The sequence below is a fragment of the Lagenorhynchus albirostris genome, chromosome 8 (genome assembly GCF_949774975.1).
Source record: "Lagenorhynchus albirostris chromosome 8, mLagAlb1.1, whole genome shotgun sequence".
NCBI classification, from domain to species: domain Eukaryota; kingdom Metazoa; phylum Chordata; class Mammalia; order Artiodactyla; family Delphinidae; genus Lagenorhynchus; species Lagenorhynchus albirostris.
The window spans coordinates 3,433,244-3,457,753 of record NC_083102.1 but is presented as its reverse complement, the minus strand read 5'-3'; the positions used below and the strand labels follow the sequence as shown (position 1 = coordinate 3,457,753).

The following is a 24,510-nucleotide window of genomic DNA, read 5'->3' as shown; positions in this document are numbered from 1 at the left end:
TGCAGGACCTGACCCAGCAGCCTTCAGGCACCAGGCTTTCATTCAGTGTTGAATAAACGGGACCAGGGGCGGCTTAGTTTTTTCCTTCAAGGATTAGTTTCAGATGTACAAAATGGTGATTCAGTATCTTTCTACTTTACTCGGTATACAAAGTTACTACAATATTGTTGACTCTACTCCTTGAGCTGTACATTGCATCCCTGTGACTTATTTTATAACATCCCTCTTACTCCCCTTCACCTATTTGCCCATCCCCCCACCCCCTTCCCCTCTAGCAACCTCTAGTTTGCTTCCTGTATCTGAGTCTGTTGCTGTTTTGTTATATTTGTTCGTTTGTTTTGAAGTTAACTCCTAAAGCGTTGATTTCATTGCCTTGCCCAAGATCAAACCAGAATACTTATTTAGAAAGCAACCCTTAGGTGTGAGTGGTACTGAAGCTCTAAGTCAGTGGCTGTACCTGTTAATCAAAATTATCAGCATTTTGTGGTTCATATTAATACTACAGGCGAGTAACTTCATTTAAAGAAACCTAGATAAACTTACGGCTCTGTGTTTCAAAGTCTGAATAAGATACGAATGATTTGGCAGATGGAAGAGGCAGTTAAGAATTTGGTATAACTTCTATTGAGAGATTTTTTTCTGTAAAATGGGAAGTATGATTTCTTCATAGAATTTCATAAAATACTTCAATATTATTGTAAAGAAACTTTGAAAAGTCAGAAATTAGCTGCAACTATTGGAGAGAGAAAACTCAGCCTCTGTTTTTATTTTTTCTGAATGTCCCATTTTTAGCATCGCCCTTCGAAAACAAATGAGACATTTTACTTAATACACAGTGAGTGAATATTCAGAGGAGCATTGCATTTTAAAGCTAGAAATCATTCTCAAGGGTATCTAGCCTATTTCCCCAGATGATGTAGTCAGAAAGTGTCTGCTTTAGAACCTGAGGACCTGGCCTCCGGTCCCATTCTGCTACTTCACATCTGTGTGAAGATGTGGGAAAGTCACTTAACCTCTCTGAGCTTCAGGTTCTTAATCTGTAAAATAAGGATCATTTGTCTTACCCCTTGTTTTGATCAAATGAAATGAGTTCTGTGAAATCCGTTTGAGCTGGTCAGCAGAATTCAAACATGAACAAATTGAGGCCTTCTCTGGGAATTGCTCTAGATTGCTCTGGAGGGGGCAGCTAGGGCTAGCACCCGGCCCCTTGGAGTGCAGGGGGCAGTGACATCAGTATGGCAAGGCTCCTGCTCTTTGGAGAAGGTATATGTGTCTTTCAGATGAGGGAAAGCAGCGCCTGGGTCAGGACCTGCTGTAAACAATTCAGCTGGGTTGTGTGTTGTGACAGACGACCTGACATTTATCACTGTCCCTGGCAACTCAGAAGGAACACCGGCACAGTGCTGTCTGTCTGGTTTCTGGAACACAGGCCGTCCTTTCTGACAGTTCCAAAGTGGAGGCACTTTCAGCCGCTGCCCATCACCAAAGACTCAGACACAAGTGTCCATCCACCTTCCTAGCTGTTCAGATGCTGGAAGTTTCTTTTTCTGGGGCTGCTCTGAGGCTCAGGGCTCCGAGCTGCTTCCCTCTCCTTCAGGCCAGGCTCTGCCAACAGCCCTGGACTCTCAAACTGGCTGCTGCCTCTGTCTCGGGAGCAATGTGTGTCTTGGGAGCAGACAGCTCTCTGGCCCGGGGCTGGCTTGGCGCTGCAGGTCACTCGGGAGGCGCCAGGGCTGTAGAAATGTCCTCTGAACGGTCACTTTCACTTCCAGGACGATACCACAGAGGGGTGTTAGTATTATTTTCACATGATAACAGGCGCTGCTCACTGGACCTGCTCCATGCTAGGCCTTCTCCTGGACACGTCACTGTCACCCTCACTTCAGTGTCACAAGGTGTATGTTGTCCCCAACTTACCACTGATTACACTGAGCATCAGTTCAATGCATGGTCCGTGTCAGGGATGGGATGTTTGGGGATGTTGAAATCTAACCCCAAGTGAAGGCATTTGGAGGTGGGGCCTTCAGGGGGAATTAGTGCCCTTGTAGGAAGAGGGCAGAGTGCTGGTCATCTCCCTTCCCGCCATGCAAGGACACGGCGAGAAGATGACTGTCTCTGAACAGGAAGGGAGCCTTGACCTAGAACCCAATCATATGGCACCCTGTTCTGGGTGTTGACTGAAAAAAAATGCACAACATGAGAGTCGTGAGTTAAGTTTTATTTGGGGCAAAATGAGGACTATAGCCCGGGAGACAGGCTCTCAGATAGCCCTGAGAAGCTGCTCCGAAGAGGCAGGGGGAGGTCAGTATAGGTGTGAGTTTAGTGAAGGCGGGGGGTACGTGTCGTCAAACATGCATTTTGGCAGAAGGTGGCTGCTCGTCATGAGGAGCAGATGTCTCTGTTAATGATTTTAGTGCTTTTCTGGATACGAGGCAATGCAAGAATTGGGCTCATAGAATCTTCTCCTGAGAATATCCAACTATCTGAAGGCCTGTTCTGCCGGGTTTTCCCAGAGCACAGAGGGCCTCCTTCCTGCTCTCCACCCTGAGCTCCTTTCGGGGGGTGCTGAAGGGCAGCGGCTGCAGCGGTTCGTGACTTAGTCCTTGTAGAGGCAGATGGCAAGGGCCAGTGTTTAGTTGGTATGGGACTTCCAGCCTAGAACTGTGAGGAATCCATTTCTGTTGCTTAAGCTACCCAATCTGTGCTTTCTTGTTACAGGGGCCCAAACTGACTGAAGACAGTCACTTAGCTAGCAGAGGTGGAGGCAAGTCCAGCTGTGTCTGGATTTCTAAGGCCCAGGGTCATTTGAATGCTTCTTTCCCCAAGTGGAGTTAAGTCTTTTCCATTCAGGAAACAAGCATTGTGTGTCGAATGTCACCACTACTAAGCCCTGATCCTACGGTGATGGCTCATAATGAGGTCCTGTCCCCAAGTTGCTTATTCCAGGAGCGCTCGGTAGGAAGGACGAGACACGTGCCACAGCAACCACAGGGTAGGTGAAGAGACGTGTCCCGTGAGGGCAGGACCCTCCACTTCTCCCAGCGCCTGCCCAGTGGTCCAGGACAGACTCCGACGCCCTCAGCCCTGTGCCCTGCAGGTGCAGCCTGGGCCCATCACCCCCATGGCCCAATCTCAGGGCTGGAAACTGGATCTCGTCTGGTCCTGACCCTTGGCTTCGCCACCTCCCACCTCCCTGGACAGAAGAGGGAGGTGAGAATAGGAAGGTCATCTCCATAAAGTAGTTTCTGTTGTCCAAATCATTCAAAGAAGTGAGCAGTGGAAATAATAGTCAAAGTCCTTTATCTTCAATTCAGTTAACCTGCAATTATGTTAAATAAGGCTAGTTTTAAGTAGTTAGGTTCTAGTGAACCCCATGTACCAAGCTGGCTGGGTTTTGTGATATCTTGTGTGTTATTTTTATGATTCTCTTGAAAATTGCTCATAGGTAACTGCTGTTTTACAAGAATATTTACAATATTCGTACGTTCTGGTGCTGAATGCCAGTGTTGCCATCACTTAATAACCATAGTCACAGTTTATTACTCAAATATTTACGGCCCTGAGTAACTTGAAATTCGTTGTTTGATAGATTTCTCAACATTTGGGGGGAAATGGGGGTAACATGGTAAAATGAGCTAGTCCTTTAATGGGAGTATACTCCTTTCTCAACACCGACCTGGGGGCTTCAGGTAGGAAATATGTACATATTTCCCCTCTGCAATCAGGAAAGAAAGTGCTGTTGTTTGTACCCCACGATCATGTTTAGGACAGCCTTTGAGCAGCTGTAATGAATTTTATAATCCATTTGAGTTTTTGTTGTTGTTGTTATTTATTCATCTATTTATTTACTTGTTTACTTACCAGTAGGTGCTAGCTAAAAGCTTACATATGCTGAGCTTTTTTTTTTTTTAAAGATGTTGGGGGTAGGAGTTTATTAATTAATTAATTTATTTTTGCTGTGTTGGGTCTTTGTTTCTGTGCGAGGGCTTTCTCTAGTTGTGGCAAGCGGGGGCCACTCTTCATCGTGATGCACGGGCCTCTCACTATCGCGGCCTCTCTTGTTGCGGAGCACAGACTGCAGACGTGCAGGCTCAGTAGTTGTGGCTCACAGGCCTAGTTGCTCCGCGGCATGTGGGATCCTCCCAGACCAGGGCTCGAACCCATGTCCCCTGCCTTAGCAGGCAGATTCTCAACCACTGCGCCACCAGGGAAGCTCTGAGCTTCTTTTTTGCGGTACGCGGGCCTCTCACTGCTGTGGCCTCTCCCGTTGCGGAGCACAGGCTCCGGACGCGCAGGCTCAGTGGCCATGGCTCACAGGCCCAGCCGCTCCACAGCATGTGGGATCTTCCCGGACCAGGGCACGAACCCGTGTCCCCTGCATCGGCAGGCGGACTCTCAACCACTGCACCACCAGGGAAGCCCTGAGCTTCATTTTTAAATTGAGTTTTACTGAAACAGGTAAGACACAGGAGTGGGCATAAAACATCGTGAGTTCTCTGGTGACCATGTGACCGGTCACCCACACTGCTTCTGGTGAGGTGAGGGGAAATCTCAGGCAGCGAGTGGTCTCTGATGAGAGGTGCGCTAAGACTGCAGTCAGTGAAGCCAGCCCAGCGGCAGGGTGGGCACTGGTGCCGGAAGATGCCAGCCAGAATCTTGTTCCCACGTGGGCATGTTTCCAAACTATTCTATTCCATGCCAGTGAGTGGAATTTTGCATTTGAAAAATTGTCCTCACAAACCCTTACTTTCATGTACTTGTTAAGTGTTGTAGAGAATGTGAATTTGTGATTTGGGTAACAGTTACAGGTGGACAGTGCCACTGATATGTTTAATAGGTAGAAACCTTTTGTGCCTCTTATTCTAATATTCTGAGCAAGAAAATTGGCTTTCCTCAAGACCTCTTCAATTAACATTGTCAGAAAAGAAAGTTAAGGTTTCCCATCAGCTAGAGAGAAATACCAGTAAGGAAAATAGAAAGCCTCTTACGAGTTTCAAGCAAAGCAGTGTCTTCAACTTTTGAAGGTGTCCCTAAGCACGTGCAGCAGTGAACCCTCAGTCGTGTAGACTTGAGAAACTGTATGAATGTTAGATGTGAACTGTTTATCCCCTTGCATGGACAAGGCAACTGCAGTTCAAGCAAGACCTCCTCCTGGCTGTGTACTTTATACATTCTGATCAATCTGGAAAGCAAATAATTCATTTAGGATCTTAGAAAATACTGTATGTGGCACTGTGGCAGGAGGTTACCTAGAGGAACTTCACATTTAATGGGAAGGAGACCAGTCAGTCTAGGCTGAGGCTGAGAGCTAGTTGAGTGTAACAAATAATAAATGCTTCCTCCTCTCATGGCGGGTACGGTTCAGCTTTAGGGCATTCAGAGTCACGGCAGGAAGCCTAATCCAGCTCACATGGTTCAGGACTGTTTGCAGCGGATTGAAGAGGGTTAAGGGAGCAATCAGAGACGTGAGCCCCAGGGAATAGCAGCCCCCTGAAACTGATACCTGTCCTAAACTAAGCCTGAAGGGGCAAAGAGCGGACCCCCAGGGGATGTAATCCTGAGAGGAAGCCGCCCGGATCAGGCAACCTGGGCGGAGCAGGGAGTCCCTGGCCCTCTCCTCCTTCCCAGAGGTCTCCTACCTGGACCTCCTGTGGGCCAACCTGTTTCATTCATTTATTTTTTGAAGTATAGTTGATTTAAAATGTTGTGTTAGTTTCAGGTGTACAGCCAAGGGATTCAGTTTTATATATATAAAGTATACATATTCTTTTTCAGATTCTTTTCCCTTATAGGTTAGTACAAAATATTGAGTAGAGTTCCCTGTGCGTTGATTATCTGTTTTATATATAGTACTGTGTATATGTCAGTCCCAACCTCCTAATTTATCCCACTCCCCCCCTTCCCTTTTGTAACCATAAGGTTTTCTTCTGTGTCTGTGAGTATACTTCTGTTTTGCAAATAAGTTCATCTTTATCAGTTTTTTTTAGATTCTGCATATAAGTGATATCATGCAGTATTTGTTTTTGTCTGACTTACTTCACTTAGTATGATAATCTCTAGGTCCATCCATGTTGATCCCAACGGCATTATTTCATTCTTTTTTTATCTCTTGACCAATCTGAAGCCATCAGCAAAGATGTGCAGGGGGGCAGCTTGTAGTGTCAGAGGCCAGCCTTCCAGGACACGGAGCAGCGGGGGAGAAGGGGGCAGAGTGAAGTTGGGAAGGGGCAAAGGGAGAAGCCCCAGCACAGGTGCCCTTGAACTCTCCCTTTGGAAAATGAGAGGGTAAAGCATATTGGAGAAGATGAGCTGGGCTTTGCATCCGGTGGGATTGGCGACCCTGAGCTGAACATTAAGCTCTGAACTGTGTCTCAAGACGGCAGCCTGAACATTCCATTCTTAAACCAATTTTAAGGGAATTTGCTAAACTGATTTACCTGGGCACAGGTATGTGGTGAGAAGTTCCTGTGGATACTGGTTCTCATACCTTCGTCATTATAAACATCACCTGTGCAGACTAAAACATGACTGGTCTCTGCTCCAACCCCCAGAGACTTCAGTTCAGGAGGGTTCAGAGGCCGGAGGAATCTGCATTTTAACATCACATCCAGGGGTTCTCAGAAATTCTCTAGCAGCATTTTGAGAAATACGCATTTCAAGTAATCTTTCTTGTGGTGTTAATTTGTTTCTTTCCTAGGGACTAGATAATTATTTCTTTTGTCCAAAAATCTTTGGATGGCTATATTTGGAGATGGTAATTAAGTTCTGGTCTGGGCCATTTTTCTTCAGATAAGTAGACTAATTACCTTGACATTTCCTTGTAGATCCAATTTTCCAACAAGATAGTCACTGTTTGCTTCCCTTTAAGCTCCCCACAGGGTCTCTTCATCTGTTACATAATATCCAAAGTAAAACAAATATTTCTGTTTTTCCTTTCGTGTTCTACACATCATGGTTAAACCCATGCCTTGGGTCTCCTGAATACATCAAAAATTGTGGTTATTTAAAAAAAAAACCAGTTTTACCTGTCACAGCAGGAATGATATCCTTAAGTTTAAGTGCAGTATTTAAAGACATTGGATCATAATAAGGTAATGACTTAAACTGGATTGATCAAATTAAAATAAAAAATTAACAGTATGAATTTGGTTTAAAATATATACTTACCTGGCTTGTTCTTGATGTGTGTAACTTACAGGTATCTAAAATTTTGCCACTTCAAGTGCAGACTTTGTTTTAATATTTTCAGGTAGAAATTATTTAAGAATGTGCCATGTAAACAGCTGCTGTTAAAAACCCCAACACCGTAAACTGCATTTTCCCTTTTGTTACTAAGGCGGTGGCGTGATTTTGCACCCAGATGCGGTAGGACCTGCAGGTCTTTGGATGTGCCTGCTGTTTGCCCCGCCCAGGGGTCCAGACTGGCCTCTTCCAGCTGCTGCTTCTGTCTTCAGTGTCACCAGGTGCTTCTCACTCGTCCTGTGTCTGATATTCTCTTCCGTTTTTCTCCCTCAGTGCATTTGAAATTCTTTTATTCCTATTTCTTCTTTTCTCCACCTTTTGTTCTGAGCTGCTCCCTGCGCTGTGCTCGGTGTTACTGAGATCATTAGCGTTTTCTAATCAGGGCGCTTTATCTTTGGTCTGCAGAGCAGAGTGAATTCCTCTCTGGGTATTTGCTTCTCTTCAGCCTGTTTTTTGTTTGTTTGTTTGTTTTGGTTTTTTTTTTTGGTCCGCGGGCCTCTCACTGTTGGGAGCCTCTCCTGTTGCGGAGCACAGGCTCCGGACGCGCAGGCTCAGCGGCCATGGCTCACGGGCCCAGCCGCTCCGCGGCACGTGGGATCTTCCCGGACCGGGGCACGAACCCGTGTCCCCTGCATCGGCAGGCGGACTCTCAACCACTGCGCCACCGGGGAAACTCTCTTCAGCCTGTTTGAACGGTGCTTCTTGGACTCTGAAACTTCTTTGTTGTTGCTTTTGTGCTCGTGGCTGTGCCAGAGGGCAGGGAATGTCACTGAAATCCTGGATCCAATACAAATGAACGGATTTACAAACAAAGACACTCACAGACACAGAGAACAAATTCATGATGACCAAAGGGGAAGCAGGAAGGGATAAATTAGGAGGTTTGGATTAACATATACACACTACTGTATATAAAATAAACAAGGACCTGCTGTACAGCACAGGGAACTCTACTCAATACACTGTAATGACCTATATGGGAAAAGAACCTGAAAAAGAATGGATATATATGTATGTATGATGAAATCACTTTGCTGTACACCTGAAACTAACACAACATTTTAAATCAATTATACTTCAATTTAAAAAAAGAAAATCAATCGATCAATTAATCCTGGATTCAGGGGGCATCAGCTGTGTGAGCAAGGTGGTGGAGGGGCCTTGAGGGAGCAGCAGAGGCAGAAAGAGGAGGAATCACACCATCCCAAGTGGTCTTATGACTCCCTCCCAAGGGCTGTGCAGGGCGGCCCGTGTCCCACTAACTTCACCGGTGAGGGTTCCTCACCACAGCCCCATTGCCATCTCAGTGACCTGGGGACCACTCAAGAGTCGTGCTTTCTGCTTCGGTCCACTCTTAGGTTCCTTGGGCAATTACTGGCCAACTATTATCTTTGTGTGCCCTTGATGAAAGATAAGAGCCACCAATAAGGAAGATTAAGTAAATGAGCCAGTAGAACAGAAATGGCTGTGTGCATCCAACAGGCTGACAGATATTGATAGATATTGATGGACGTGTGTCAGTTGCTAAATGTTATTTGAAACTTGTTCTTGCAGTCTTAAAGTCATTTGTCGTCCTCTGGATATGGAAATACAATGATTAGAAAGCTGTTTTACCATCCTGAGATACACGCACCGTTGATTTTGTAATTTGTTGCTACTTTCTACTTATGGTAAATGGTCCATGATACATAAAAGAAATTTATGTCAGTGCTGTTCATGGTGAATAAATATTAGAAAGAAAATACATTTAGACAGTAGACTGGAGTCCTGTAATGGGAGATCCCGCGGTTCAGTTTGTGTGGTTTATTTTCTCTCAATAATTTTAGTAGTTGCTATGTAAATATTTTCCTTTTGGAGGTATTTGATTTCACCTTGGCCTGATATTTGACATATTTTAGGCACAATGGGAGAAGTAACCAATCCTGGTCCTTCTCAGTGTACTTTTTCTGATGTCAATAAATAAAATAAACAATTAATGCCTGCCTTCTTCTAGAAGTTATTACGAGTGGCTTACAGAATCCTTCACTGACTTCCAGTTGCATTTTGGATTCAACACAAAATACATGGCATCGTCTACAAAACCGGCCAGGTTTTATCAGTGCCTTCCCCCTCCAGCTTCATCCTGGACACCGCACGCCAGAGGTACACTGAGTACCAGGCTCATGCCCTCTGCACTGGGCTCCCTCCACGTGGAAAACCTTCCCAGCCACTCACCTGACTAGTTCCTGCACATCCTGCAATGCTCAAATTAAATTTCACCTCCTCAGAGAGCCTTGCCTGCTGCCTTGGTCCCACCCTGACCACCCCCACCCCGCCATCATTAGACTTTCTCTCAGCACCTTGTCTTTCTGGCCATCATACATGTCTCATTGTGTCATTTCCTTGGCCTGATGTTGTTTCCTCCTGGGTGTGAGTGCTAGGAAGTATCTCCTTATGTCACCGCTCTCGGCCAGTGCTCTGTCCCAAAGCTGCTATACACTGTGCATGGTTTACCTTTGCACTGTGAAATACTACAATATAAAAACTATATAACATGCAAGCAAATAGCGGAGCAGATGAGTGTGGCCTGACACAGCCCTTTAACTTCTATCCAGGTCAGGAGAGAGTCCTGCCAGCACCTCTAAAACTCCTGCATCTTGCCTCCCCCTCTCCAGCTGGGACTCCTCTTTCCCCCCTAAATTATACAACATCCTGAATTTTATAGAAATTCCTTTCTTGTTTGTCTTTATAGACTCAAGGGTGCGCCCTATATTTGGGGCACAGTGTTGCTCAGTGTTGAACTTTACGTAAATGGAATTATGCGGTGTATATTCTTTAGTGTCTAATCCAACTCACTTACAGTTATACTTGTGGTCTTCCTCTGGCTGTGCATGTAGTAGAAGGTTGGTATTTCCATTGAGGTATAACATTTCATTACAGGGAATACACCCTGTGGTTGGCAAAATAATGACCTCGCCCCCACCCCAAAGATGTCCACCTCCCAAACTCACAAACCTGTGGACATGTTAGTTTACATGGCAAAGGGGATTAGGTTGCAGATGGCATCAAGATGGTTTATCACTTGTATCCCTGTAGGTCATAATTTCTCTGACGCTGTATGTCTTTCTATTAGACTGAATTATATGAAAATGCTGGTATAGACCATTCTTTTTTTTTTAATTGGAGTATCGTTGATTTACAATGTTGTGTTAGTTTCAGGTGTACAGGGAAGTGAATCTGTTATACATATATCCACTCTTTTTAAGATTCTGTTCCCATATTACAGAGCACTGAGTAGAGTTCCTTGTGCTATACAGTAGGTCCTTATTAGTTATCTATTTTATATGTAGTAGTCTGTGTATGTCAATCCCAGTCTCCCAATTTATCCCTCCCCCCACTTCCCCCCTGGAAATCATAAGTTTGTTTTCTACATCTGTAACTTATAGACCATTCTTGATTATAAAAATAGCTGTTACATATGGATCTACTGAACAGAGCCACTCTAGGCCAGCTATAATTTAAAAATTCTGGAGCTTTTCCTTTGAGGAATTGGGACCTAAAAATAGTGAATACCTCAGGAACAGCCCACCCTCTCAAGACGCTCATGGACACTGGGCTGTACCAGCTGTCTTGGCTGGCATTTGCTTTAATCTGAATGAGCCCCTCCTGTCACAGAGGGGCTACACTCCAACACTGATGGGTAATGACAGGTGTGGATCCGTGGGGATCTGTGAAGGTAATTGCTAAATTTCACTCAGCGTTTCCCTGGGAAGAGTAACTATACGTACTTACGGAAAAGCTGGTCTTTTCAAAGAAAACTATGTGTCCAATTAGAAAATTCTTTATTTTGATATTATAAACCAGGCATGTAGTTAAAATTTCACCTCATTTTCGAGTGTGGATTTGGCCATAAGATGCTGTGCACAGTGGAGCGTGCGACCTCAGTAAGGAGCACAGGATGCCTCCTGGAAACGGAGCGCTGACTGGATCCTGGCTGCTGGGCTGGACGTCCTTAGTGACACGTGTCAGATTCTTTGTTCTCAAGTGTCAGAAATCAGCTCACACTAGTTTAAGTAAAATGGGAAATAAAATATTTCATAAAGAAACAGGAGTGTGCTGTTAAATCTAAGGGAAAAATTTATTTAGGCCTCGGGAGAAAAATTAGGTCAAGAAATTCAAACCAATAGGGACTCTTCTCTCTCTTTTCTTCTTGTCTCTTTGTGTGTTGGTGTAACTCATTCTTCATATTCTGTAAGCCTGCTCTCCTTCCTTCCGAAGCCGTATGCCATATGGGAGTAGACACCTCCTGCCACCCCCCTCCGCTTCCATCCTGGTGTTGCGTGACAAAGGCAAGAATAAATTGGAATAGTGTTACCGAGTCCAAGCTCGTACTGCTTGCCACACGACAGGCCAATAAATCTGGAACCCAGTTGTTGGGGAAAGGAATAGCATCTTTATTTGGAAATCCAGCAGACCGAGAAGATGGTGGACTCCTTCCCCAAGGAACCATCTTGCCTGAGTTAGAATTCAGGCTTCTTTTTATACTGAAAGGGGAGGGGATAAAATCAAACACGTACTGGTTCCCATCAGCCTCTGGAGGGGATGTGATAATTTCTTCCTCCCTGCAGTCGTTCACAGGTGGGCCCAGTCAGGATGTTTCCTGTGAGCTAGACAAAGGTATTTTAGCTTAACACTTATTGCCTGGGAAGCAGGGTTCCCAGAGATGGGCCGTTACGTATAATTGAAGCTTATAGGCAACACTCTTTAGTGATTAACTTGTAAGAGAGTACAGGGGCTCTTCCCTACTACAGTATTTTAACCCCACCCCTAAAATCCTGGAGCAGACTTCTGACCCATTTTGGGCCAGTTACTTGGGGCTGAGGCAGTGAGGGGGGCGCTCACAGTGTGGAAGCATAGCTCTAGCACCCATGGATGGGAGAGGAGGGCAGTTGGGATCATTTGTCAAGAGGCATCTAGTACTTGGACAGACGGTTGCATCAGGGTGGCGAGCCCTTTTGAAAAAATGAGCTAAATTATTTTAGACTCTGTCATTAAATTGCTGGTGGTTCTTGCCTTTGAGTCTTGTTTGTTAGTTACTTAATATTTATTGAGTGCCTGCAGGGATTTGTGACATCGGGAAATGACGTGTTGAGCTTGCTAAAAAGCTGCCCTGGTATAGGAAACTTGTCTCACAATTGCCTGTGGGTTTCAGTGAGTCAAGGCAAGGACAGACGGTGTCTAAAGATGCTTTGAAGGCATCGTTACCATACACAGCGATGTGAGATTCAAATGCTCGATTTTAAATGCTGCCACTTACTTTCATAGCCATATTTTTACTGAAAGGGGTTTCTCTTGGGCATGATATATTGTGAAATTTCTTCCGACGGTGATGGGGTCGTAGTGCCCTTGCTCTTGTGATTTATGGGACAACATGATACCTTTAAAACATTCTATCAAAATAGGTCCAAGTTAGCCTGAGCTGTGAAGGTAAGAATGACTTAACATTTTGAATTAATTTCATAAAGAAGCTATCAGACACAGTCAGTTAAACTGAAGAGCCTAAAATAATTTCATTTCTGGTGATGAGTTTGCAAGTAAAAAATAATGAAGAAGAAGTTTTAAGAGATAGATAATTACGCTCAATATTTTGCCTGTTTGGTCTTCTTCTTCCTTTTCTAGAGGAACTGGTAGAACAGGAGATTACTCCTCCAACAGTTTTGTTGAGTTGCAGGTAGAGGGTGACAGCTGCCTTAGTAATAGTGGTGGATTCGATTTCAAAGTGCTGTGCCCTCAGGCGGTAATGTTATGTTAAATTCATGTTATGTAAGTCAACCTCGGAAGTTTCCAAATCCATAGGAGAAAAGGAGAGTGGATCCCAGATCAGTCTGTAAGGCTGACAGAGAACAGGTGGTGAGAGCCCAGGATAACCTAAGGAGTGGGGCATCCGTATAACCCGGAGGAAGATGATGGAGAGACAGTGCCCAGGGAAAGGGGTCCCCGGAGCATGGGTCTGATAGCGCGGGCGTGTCAGCTCCTCTCTGTCACTAAGGCGGTGATGATTCGTAATTAACTGCCAGACGTCGAAAGAAGGGCCTGTCAACCAAATTTAATTTCTTTTTCTTTTTCAAGATATTTTTTTGATGTGGACCATTTTTAAAGTCTTTATTGAATTTGTTACAATATTGCTTCTGTTTTATGTTTTTTGGCTTTTTGGCCGTGAGGCATGTGGGATCTTAGCTCCCCATCCAGGGATCGAACCCACACCCCCTGCATTGGAAGGTGAAGTCCTAACCACTGGACTGCCAGGGAAGTCCCCAAATTTAATTTCTAATTAGTGAAATCAACAGAAGCTTTTTGAAGGGTAAGGCTCCACCCTTCACCATGAGCACTATCTCCCTCTCACACAGCATTGGTTGCTTCCATCTTTCAGGATTGGCTGCCCAGCCCACCCCAGCCCTATAGTCAGTTACAGAGTCACCGACATGGAATCGGCGTTCATTAGTATTTTGTGGCCACAGCTTTCATCTATTCCTCATGCTCACAACCAGCAAAAGCACCCAAAGTACTTAGAAGACACAAAACAACAGTCACGGGAGGGAAGAATTTCAAGGAGTGGAGAACTCTCCCTGCGAAGGATATCCAGTCTCTGTTGAGCTGCTGATTCACATATATTCTCTGGGAATATTTTAAACTATCAGTGACCTAAGCTTGGATCTAGTGATATCCCAGAGAAGGTCTCTTTCCAGTTTGAGAGCCAGAAACAGTCTTCTAGTCTTAATATTCTTCTGAAAGCTGCTTGATAGAAGAGGAGATTGATTGGCTCAAAGATGGATTATTGTGAGAAAAACAACTGCATTCACTTCCTCCTTCTGTGGTGAGTGGGCCATCTGATTGACCCCTCTGCCTTCAGCCACGGGAAATAAAATGCAGAATCGCCAGCTGTTCCATCACGGCTGGCAAGGCCTGGACCTCGGCTGTTGCTGCGGGCCCTGCTCTCCTTCCGCCACGCCCAGCGCTCCTGCCCTTGCAGCTTCCCGTGCTCTGACCTCCTAGGACGGGGGGCTTCTTTAGGAGAGGCCTCAGTATTATGCAGAAATCGTCCTCCAGTCTCACTTCTGCTGGCCGTGGCTCCTTTGTCCCTTTAGCCACGTGAGGCTATACCCACAGTGCATTAAACAAAGTGCCTATGATGCATGGAAACATGCAAGTCGGTTATTGCTGCTTGAGGAATGCACTGCTTTGTGGTGGAGTCTCACAGCTGCAACCTGCGTCACCCTACTCTGGGTACCCAACAAAAGTTAAAATGCTGATTTCTCCTCATTAGAGCTTGGGGTGCAAAGAGTGGATGAAAGGAATGTGATCTCTGTATCGTTTACTTTCTTTATCAAGTACAGGAAATTTAATGTGCTTTTGACTTTTCCCCATATTGTATGTCAGATGTTGCTGGGACATTGGTAGTGAGCGCAGTAAATAGTAAAGCAATGTTTATTCAGGTATCTATAATTTTCATAAATTATAATGGGCTTTCAGACACGTTTGCATTTATCCTGTGACAACAACGCTCTAGATTCCTCTAGTTTCCCACCCCTTCCTTTCTTTTCTCCACCTTTGTAGTCTCAGTTTCTACTTTTGAAATAATCACCCCTGAGTTTTCATTTGGATCTCTGCTCCTCATCAGAAGGCATGAAGTCTGATAAAGGCAGCAGGGAATTCTGTGAGACAGATGGAGCTCAGGATGAGATAAGATGCATCGATTTTAGGGAGGCAGCATGCCGTGGACTTATTCTTGAATCAGTTCACAGGACGTGGTGGAGTCTGTAAGCATTTTTTTAATCTGTATTTCAGTTGTAAAATTGGCACAAAAATATCAAGCTCTTGGGCTTCCTTGGTGGCGCAGTGGTTGAGAGTCCGCCTACCGATGCAGGGAACATGGGTTCGTGCCCCGGTCCGGGAAGATCCCACGTGCCGCGGAGCGGCTGGGCCCGTGAGCCATGGCCGCTGAGCCTGCGCGTCCGGAGCCTGTGCTCCGCAATGGGAGAAGCCACGACAGTGAGAGGCCCGCGTACCGCCAAAAAAAAAAAAAAAAAATCAAGCTCTAATCATGACTTGCTAAGATAATAGCATTCTGGAAAGATGAATTTTATATTTAAAACAACCAAACGACCTAGGAAAGCGTTTAGTTTGGTTTTACTTCCTCGTTTGTTTTCTTTTTGCCTGAGTTAAAAATAAGTATGAGCAACAGTTATGTCACTAGGGACAAGGGGATTGCCAGACTTAGATGTCAGTTTGCATTATGTCTTTTAGGACCGATTGCTATTTATGGCATAGTTAATGCAGTTGGGGTTGTATTAACGCTTTACTTTCTGCATCAACCAGCAATTGCGTCTCTGACAGGTGTGCCGGCAAACAACAATGTTCCTTCTCATAAAGGCATCTGTGGATTCATTCAGCCCACAGTCCCTGGGCGCTGTGGTGTCCTAGACTTTGCACCAGGCATTGGGAACATGAACATCCAGCCCACTTCCTTAAGTAGCTTCCAGTCTGCCGATGACACAGGCATTCAATACATCATTTCATAGCACAGTAACGTTACAGAAAAGCATTTACAAAGTGTTGCAGTTGCTTCCAATTGAAAAGAATAATAAACTCTGCCTGTGAAACCAGGCACAGCTTCCTAAAATGTCAGAGAGAGATGATATTTTAGCTGACAACTAAAGAATGCGAAGGGGTTTGCCAGAGAGGAGTGTCAGGAGACAGAAGTCAATGGTATGTGCGAAGCTGGGGGTGGGGGGGTTGGGACACAGGAAGAAATGGTTCCTGGAGCAGAGAGTGGGGAGGGCTTAGGCTTGGCTCAGAGGTAGAGGGAAGGAGGGGAGACTTTCTTTGGAGTGATGTGCAAAGGGCTTTTTACTTGAGCACAGAAGACAGTAGCCTCAGAGAGGGCTCTAAATGCAAAAGGGGTACATAAATGTGTCCTGACACCTAGATGTGTATTATCTGCTCCCAAAAGCATGGTTGACTGACGTTTTCTATTACGTGCCCAGGATCAACCACTTTTCACCACCTGTACCACTACCACCTGGGACACACCTCCATCACCCTGGCCTCCTAGTGGGTCCCTGCTGGGCCCACCCTTGCTTCCATATTCTTTGCTCTCCATGAAGCAGCTCCCCTGGGGATCTTTTTGTGGGAGTCTGGTTCATGCACTGCTGTCTCATATGCCTTGCACTCAGAGGAAAAGCCAACCCACACTGTGGCATCCAGACCCTACTCTCCTGAACTGTGACATCCAGACTCCCACCCTCCTTGCTCAGTGTGGTCATCTCACTCACATCACTATGGCCACCCTGGCCCCTGTCTCTTTGCTGTCCTCCACACCAAAGCACACACTATCTTACAGACTGTATTCCTGCCTCTACCTCTACCTGGATTGTTTGCCCTCAGATGTCAACCTGTGTCTTACTCTGTCTGGGGCTGCTATAACACAACACCATAGACCAGGCAGCTTAAACACAGAGATTTATCTTTCACAGTTCTGGAGACTGGAAGTCCAAGATCAGGATGCCAGCTGTGGTATCTGGTGAGGGCTCTCTCCTTGGGTTGAAGATGGTCACCTTCTCTCTGTGTCCTCACACGGCCTTTTCTCCACGTATACAGGTGGAGAGAAGGGAGGCAAGCTTTCTGGTGTCTCTTCTTATAAGGGCACTAACCCTATCACGAGGACCCCACCCTCATGACCTCACCTAACCGCGATTACCTCCCAAAGGTTCCATCTTCATATACCATCACATTGAGGTTTAAGGCATCAGCGTATGGATTTAAGGGGGAACACAGTTCAGTCAACAGCAGTCTGATGTGCTTCTTCCCAGCTGTACTTCTTTCAGTTTCTGTTCAAATGTCTCTTTATTAGGAAGTCTATCTGACCTTTTTATATACAAAGAGGTGACAAGACCCCCTTGGTCCTGTTTTTTTCTTCTTCTCTTAGTGTGCTTATCTGTTTATTGTTTGTCCCCCATCCCTGCACTAGAATACAAGAAAGGAATATGGAACAAATGAAAGCTTTTGGACTTGTCGGGTTGATAACAGTGCCATAACAGGGTCTCAGAACAGGGCTTGCCAGAGTAAGCCTGGATAAAATATCAATGGATGGATGGTTGGATGGATGGATGGATGGATGGATGGGAGATTTGTTCACCTTCTCAGGCCAGTGTTTAATTGTAAGCATGCTTTTCCATTTTATTGCATCTGTAAGATATGCATGATTACCAAACAGAACAGAGAATATATTACAGCCTCAATCTCATCATTCTAGGCAAAAATATGTAATTCTGTTGAGAGATACACTACTGAAGCTCAACATTTCACGGGATAATTTATTAACTTCTCTTGCCCTTCATGGGAAGCAAGAACAGTTCTACTCAAATTTTCCATAATTCAACTCCTGCAAGTTAAGATGAGGAAGTCTGAATCTGGGATGCCAAATTACATGTTCAAGTTAGATTTTCACTGTTAACCTGCATTCTAACTCAAAAACCAGATATATGTTCTGGTTTTACCTGTGTAAAAATTAAATATGCATATCGACCAGGACTGGAGAGGAAGATGGAAAAATGAAAACTTTTGTTTTCTTGGAACCATTAGCAAGATGGTTCGTGTTTTTTTTTTTTTTCTCCTCTTCGTTTTCTATTATTATTGTAGTAATATTGTTTGTGTAGTTAAAAAAATAAATTACCTGCACTCTGAAAATGAAATTTGGCTAAAGAGTGTCTGCATTTCTGTGGGTAAAATTACCCTGCCTTTTTTTTTTTTTTTTTTTTTTGTGTGGTACACGGGCCTCTCACTGCTGTGGCCTCTCCCTTTGCGGAGCACAGGCTCCAGACGCGCAGGCTCAGCGGCCATGGCTCATGGGCCTAGCTGCTCCACAGCATGTTGGATCCTCCCGGACCGGGGCACGAACCTGTGTCCCCTGCATCGGCAGGCGGACTCTCAACCACTGCGCCACCAGGGAAGCCCTACTCTGCTTTTTAAAAGTAAGAATGTTACCTGAAAGAAGTGTGGTTCATCTCTACTTAAAAAATGGCCTCAGTGATCCAGAATCACTTCACTTAAGTGGGCTCTGCTATCAACGCCTGTTTGGTTATCCTATTGTGCATTCGTCCATCCAGTAATATACCCTGAATTGGTTTTCTGTTCTTAGCACAGTGAGCATGCAGGGAGCAGAGTCTTTGTCCTCTTTCTGAACTGTCCTTTCATTCATTTTCCCACTTACTGGAGCCACCTCATGGTTCTTCATCTTTCTTTTCCCGGCCGTGTGTGTCCATAGAATGTACACTGTTAGACATTTTTAAGATATCTTATATCCACCTTCCTCCCTGGGCTCGCCCTCCTGGATCCCTGGGAGCTGTTCATCCACCCTGCTCACGTCCTGGTGAAGCAGCCCATTCTGTCATGAAGCAATACTAGTAGTTAGAAATTCTGAAGGTTTTTTGATACATAATTCTGTCTCTGTGAAATTTCCTTTTGGTTCTAACTCTGGCATCTGGACTATGCAGAAGAAGTCCTCTGTCTGGCATGTGATAATTCAAATAGACAGAGACTAAGTATTTGGTTTTTGAGTCTGAACCCTTCCTTCAGCCTTACTTCATATGACATATTTTGCAATGTCTCTGTCTTCGGGTCCTCTTTGTAGAAACACTCTGTCCATCGTTATCTCTGACAATATCCAGCCTAGACCTGGACACCATATTGTGAGCGTACTTGGGCCAGGGAGGGACCTACTGGGAACATCACTGTAACATCATTCAAGTACACTTTTGCAAGGAAATTAGTTACGCTACTGGCTGCTCGAGAAGTTGATGCAAAGCAGAAGCCTTAGGGTTTTTTTTTTTTTTCATATAAACTTCTATCAGTGCATCTAATAGATATATTTAAAACAAATTTTAGAATCCTAGATTATTATTATTAGAAACAAGATTTGAAAGATATCCATTGTTTGAGCTGATGAAGACAATACCACTAATTTCATCATTCTTCATCTTGATAAGATTCAGTCTTGAGTATGAAACCGTTATGGTTTTGATTGTTACCCTGGGATTTAATCTGAACAGTGTTTGAGAAATGTCCACTTCGGTTCTGTGGGAGATCACGTACACTATCATGGTCTTAGGAATAGTACTACTGCAAGATTTATGCTATTCACAGCTTTGGTGAGAATGGCTTATTTCCTCTGTAAATGAAATGAAAAGCTGCTGAATCAGTGAGATCTGATCACTTCTTGTCACTGGCCAGCGACTTCCTCCCATAGAAAACCCTATCCAATAGGAAATGAGGTTGACTCAGTATAACCTTTCGTCGTAATTTCATACTCATGTTTAGTCTTATTTTTAAGGGCTGAAAAGCCACTTTTTAGTAGGCAAATTCAGTTCTCAATGGCAAACAAGCATACTGGTAGAAATTTCTAAAAGCTGTAGAACACTTTCCTGCTAAGGTTTTAATGGTCCTCAGAATTTTTCTTAATTGGATAACCTAGATGGCCAATATTAATAGTTTGGAGTCAAATTTTTCTTGATGCTATAACCTAGATAGCCAATATTAAATATTTCGATGTCAAATATTATTTACTATCCCATGGTTCAATATTATCTATATTTTGATTTACAGAAATCTGATACATTCTAATGAACTTTCAGCCTTGGATGAGGGTGTATTTATATATCACGTTGCCTACTTTTTGAGGCCATCTCCATCCTATTGCATTTTGACTCGCAGTTAATGCGAGTCGCAATAGTGGGCGCTATAAGAGAGAATATTTTGTGATCTATGTATAGGCAGAAGGGGCAGTAGTTCATTTGCAGTGTGACCGTATGACTTAATTTGTCCTGGAGAGTCCCAGTTGCTCTTGTATAATTAATAATAATAATTATTGGTATGTAACTATTATATTTATTGATTATTAATATTACCCCCTTTGTCTCGCAAATGATCCTAGTTTGGACTGTAAATTATATAATCATCCTAATTTGAAAGGAACTGAAAGTTTGGTCTCAGCAGCCAATATGCCTGATTAATTTCCTAGATCTTTTCAACCTTTAGCATTCTTTAGCAATGTCTCCAGGTCCCCCTCATACCCCCAACACCTGCTATAATGCGGCCCCTGGAGGGGACTAAACCTAGAAAAGGGGTAGGGGGTTACCCAGTGCACTAGCAAGACCTAGGAAGTCTTACAGCTTTGTTTGAGGAACTATAGAAGGAAGAAAAGGCCCAGGATGGTGAGAAGTAGGCAAACGTTGATTAAAATTGGCACATAGTATGTGCTAAATAAATGTTTGAATTTGGTAGCCTGAAATAGGACTTAACAATGTGGATGTCAATGAAGAGAAAGATGAGAGAGGTCTTAGGGCTGGAAAATTCATCGTACTTGGGTTTGATTTGATGGGGCTTAATAGGTTGGCTGTAATAAGAAACACCACAGTCACCCTATGCTGTGGAATCTAGTTTATTGGGTGGAGAAGCATTAAGTTACACAAAAGCTGTAAACATAATATCCAGTTCTTCTTGAGATAAGGCTTTGCCATGGGATAGAGAAGAGAACCTGGGGCCTTTGGACACTGAGGCAGAGGGCAGAGAAAGGAGTTGATCATAGCTTCAAGGATGAGAATACGCCTGAGCTCTTGATTTGAATGAAGTGTATCCACTGGCTTATTTTAGTTCCTTATTTTACTCACAGAGTTTCTCTTTCCTGCTGTTGCTTTAGGAGCTGGTGGGGAGTAATCCTCCACAAAGAAACTGGAAAGGCATAGCGATCGCACTGCTTGTCATCCTGGTCATCTGCTCCCTGATTGTCACCTCAGTGGTGCTGCTGACACCAGGTACTCACATTTATTCTTGGAAAAGCAAGCTGCTATAAGGGAGAAAGGGCATAAGTTTACTTTGAGATTTTTTCTAAGTAAATACCCATTATATAATTTATTTTTTCCAGGTTCTAATTCTCATTGTGCCATACCTTAAAATGATGTAATACACTTTCAATGAAAAAGATTTATTTTACATGCTTTGAATTTGTTTAGATAATTGTTGACTGGGTGGAAATTCTTGGCATATATTAAAATTCACAAGTATTAATTTATGCTTGATGAGCTTAAAGATGGTGTCATTATAAATATAATAATTTTATATATCTAATGGCATTCCTGGGTGTGTTATCGAGGATGAATTAAGAAAATTATAAAAACAACATATATTGAATGTGAACTAAGGATAAACTAAATATTAGATACTACTGATGAAATAAAGGAAGTATAAAACAGAATCAGAAATCTCTCAGGGAAGAAAAATACACAAAAATTGTCCACAAAAGTCTACAGAAAAAAACATATGTAGAGATGGATTATTGAAAGTTTCAAACATAAGTTGTATAGAAGCTGAGAGGAAAGAGAGAGAGAGAGACCCTTTATGATAAAGTTCATGGAGAAAGTTATATGTGAAGTGGGCTTTAATGGAGTGGTAAGAATTTAGTAGCAAGAGAGTGGTGAGATTAGGGCAAGAAGAAAGCCTTTGCCCATAAGATAAACATGTGGGGGTCATGATAGGAAAACATTATACCATATATAAACAGTGTGTAACTATCCATTCCCCTTGTCGTATTAGATGTCACTTTGTGTGGACAAAAAAAAAAAAAGTTCCCATCCTCAATAAATAGACTACATGGGTATTAGACTTTAAGGGGGAAAAAATGCAATGTAAAAAAATTTTTGATACGTACAAGAAGTGCAGGCAAATTTTGAGGTATGTTTAAACTATAATCACAAAACTTAAATGGAAAAAGAGTAGTTTGTACCCTGAAACCAAAACTCAAGGAAGGTATCACAAGAAAACTACAGATCAGTATCTCTTTTGAATATAGATGCAAAAACCTCAGCAAAATACTAGCCAATAGAACCAAATTACCAGCAATATATAAAAAGGATTATACACCATGATCAAATGGGATTTATCCCAGGAAAAAAATTTGGTTTAACATATGAAAAATCAATGTAATACACCCATATTAATAGGATAAAGGGAGAAAAAAACATGGTCATCTCAATAGATGCAGAATAAGCATTTGACCAAGTTCAGAATCCTTTCATGATAAAACATTCAACGAGCAAAGAAAGAGACTTTCCCAACCTTATAAAGAGCATCTATAAAAAGCCCATAGCTAATATTATACTTAACAGTGAAATACTGAAAGTATTCCTGCTAAGATCAGGAATAAGACAAGGATATTCACTCTCACTATTTCTTTTTTTTTTTAATTTTTTTTGCATGGTTTAATTGAAGTATAGTTGATGTACAATACTATATAAGTTACAGGTGTACAATATAGTGATTCACAATTTTTAAAGGTTATACCCCATTTATAGTTATTATAAAATGTTGGCTATATTTCCCATATTATGCAATTTTTTTGAAATTTTGAATTTTATTTTATTTTTTTTTTATATAGCAGGTTCTTATTAGTCATCAATTTTATACACATCAGTGTATACATGTCAATCCCAATCGCCCAATTCATCCCACCACCACCACCACCCCCCTGCCACTTTTCCCCCTTGGTGTCCGTACGTTTGTTCTCTACATCTGTGTCTCAGTTTCTGCCCTGCAAACCGGTTCATCTGTACCATTTTTCTAGGTTCCACATATATACATTAATATACGATATTTGTTTTTCTCTTTCTGACTTACTTCACTCTGTATGACAGTCTCTAGATCCATCCACATCTCAACAAATGACCCAATTTCTTTCCTTTTTATGGGTGAGTAATATTCCATTGTATATATGTACCACTTCTTCTTTATCCAGTTGTCTGTCGATGGGCATTTAGGTTGCTTCTATGTCCTGGCTATTGTAAATAGAGCTGCAATGAACATTGGGGTGCATGTGTCTTTTTGAATTATGGTTTTCTCAGGGTATATGCCCAGTAGTGGGATTGCTGGATCATACGGTAATTCTATTTTTAGTGTTTTAAGGAAACTCCGTACTGTTATCCATAGTGGCTGTATCAATTTACACTCCCACCAACAGTGCAAGAGGGTTCCTTTTCTCCATACCCTCTCCAGCATTTGTTGTTTGTAGATTCTCTGATGATGACACTCTCACTATTTCTGTTTAACATTCTATTGGAGATTCTAACAATTAAGTAAGGGAGAAAAAAGACACCCAGGTAAAAAAGAAGTAAAACTATCTCTATTCATAGATGGCATGATCTCATGTATAGAAAATCTTAAAGAATCCACAGACACAAAAAATAAAACACATTATAACTAATAACTGAGTTCAGCGACATTGGAAGATACAAAACCATTATACAAAAATTATTTATATTCCTATATACTCGTAATGAACAATTCAAAAATGAAATTTAGAAATGATTCCACTTACATTAGTTTCAAAGGGAATAAGTCAACGGTCTGCAACCTTTTTGGCACCGGGGATCAGTTTCGTGGAAGACAATTTTTCCATGTATGGGGGTGGGGAGGGATGGTTTCAGGATGATTCAAGCACATTACATTTATTGTGCACTTTATTTCTATTATTATTAAATTGTAATATATAATGAAATAATTATACAACTCACCATAATGCAGAATCTTTGGGAGCCCTGAGCTTGTTTTCACTTGCCACTCACTGATAGGGTTTTGATATGAGTCTGCAAGTGATTGATTTATTATCTCTGTGCAGTCAAACCTCTCTGCTAATGATAATCTGTATTTGCAGCCGCTCCCCAGCGCCAGCATCACCACCTTGGCTCCACCTCAGATCATCATAAGGAGCGAGCAAGCTAGATTCCTCACATGCGCAATTCACAGTAGGGTTCGCGCTCCTATGAGAACCTAATGCTGCTGCTGATCCGACAGGAGGTGGAGCTCAGGCAGTAATGCAAGCTATGGGGTGTGGCTGTAAATACAGATGGAGCTCAAATCACTTGCCCGCCGCTCACCTCCTGCTGTGCAGCCCAGTTCCTAACAGGCCATGGACTGGTAGCGGTCCATGGACCAGGAGTTGGGGACCCCTGGAATAAGTTACTTAGAAATCAACAAAATAAGTATAAGACTTGTACACTGAAAATCACCAAAGATAATTGAAAGAAATTAAAGAAGACCTAGGTAAGTGGAAAGCTATCCCCATGTTCCTGGATTAGAAGATGTAATAGTGTTAACATGGCAATACTTCGCAAATTTATCTACAGATTCAATCCAATCCCTATCAAAATCCCAATTAGTTTTATTGCAGAAATTGACAAGCCA

General features: G+C 43.0%; 1 protein-coding gene across 1 annotated transcript in view; it reads left to right on the top strand.

The window, feature by feature from the left end:
* DPP6 (dipeptidyl peptidase like 6) overlaps positions 1-24,510 on the top strand; it is a 772,951-nt gene that overhangs the window by 345,269 nt on the left and 403,172 nt on the right. Inside the window, exon 2 of the mRNA XM_060155875.1 lies at positions 20,975-21,089. Coding sequence (XP_060011858.1) covers positions 20,975-21,089 — 115 coding nt within the window. The remainder of the gene's footprint in view (positions 1-20,974; positions 21,090-24,510) is intronic.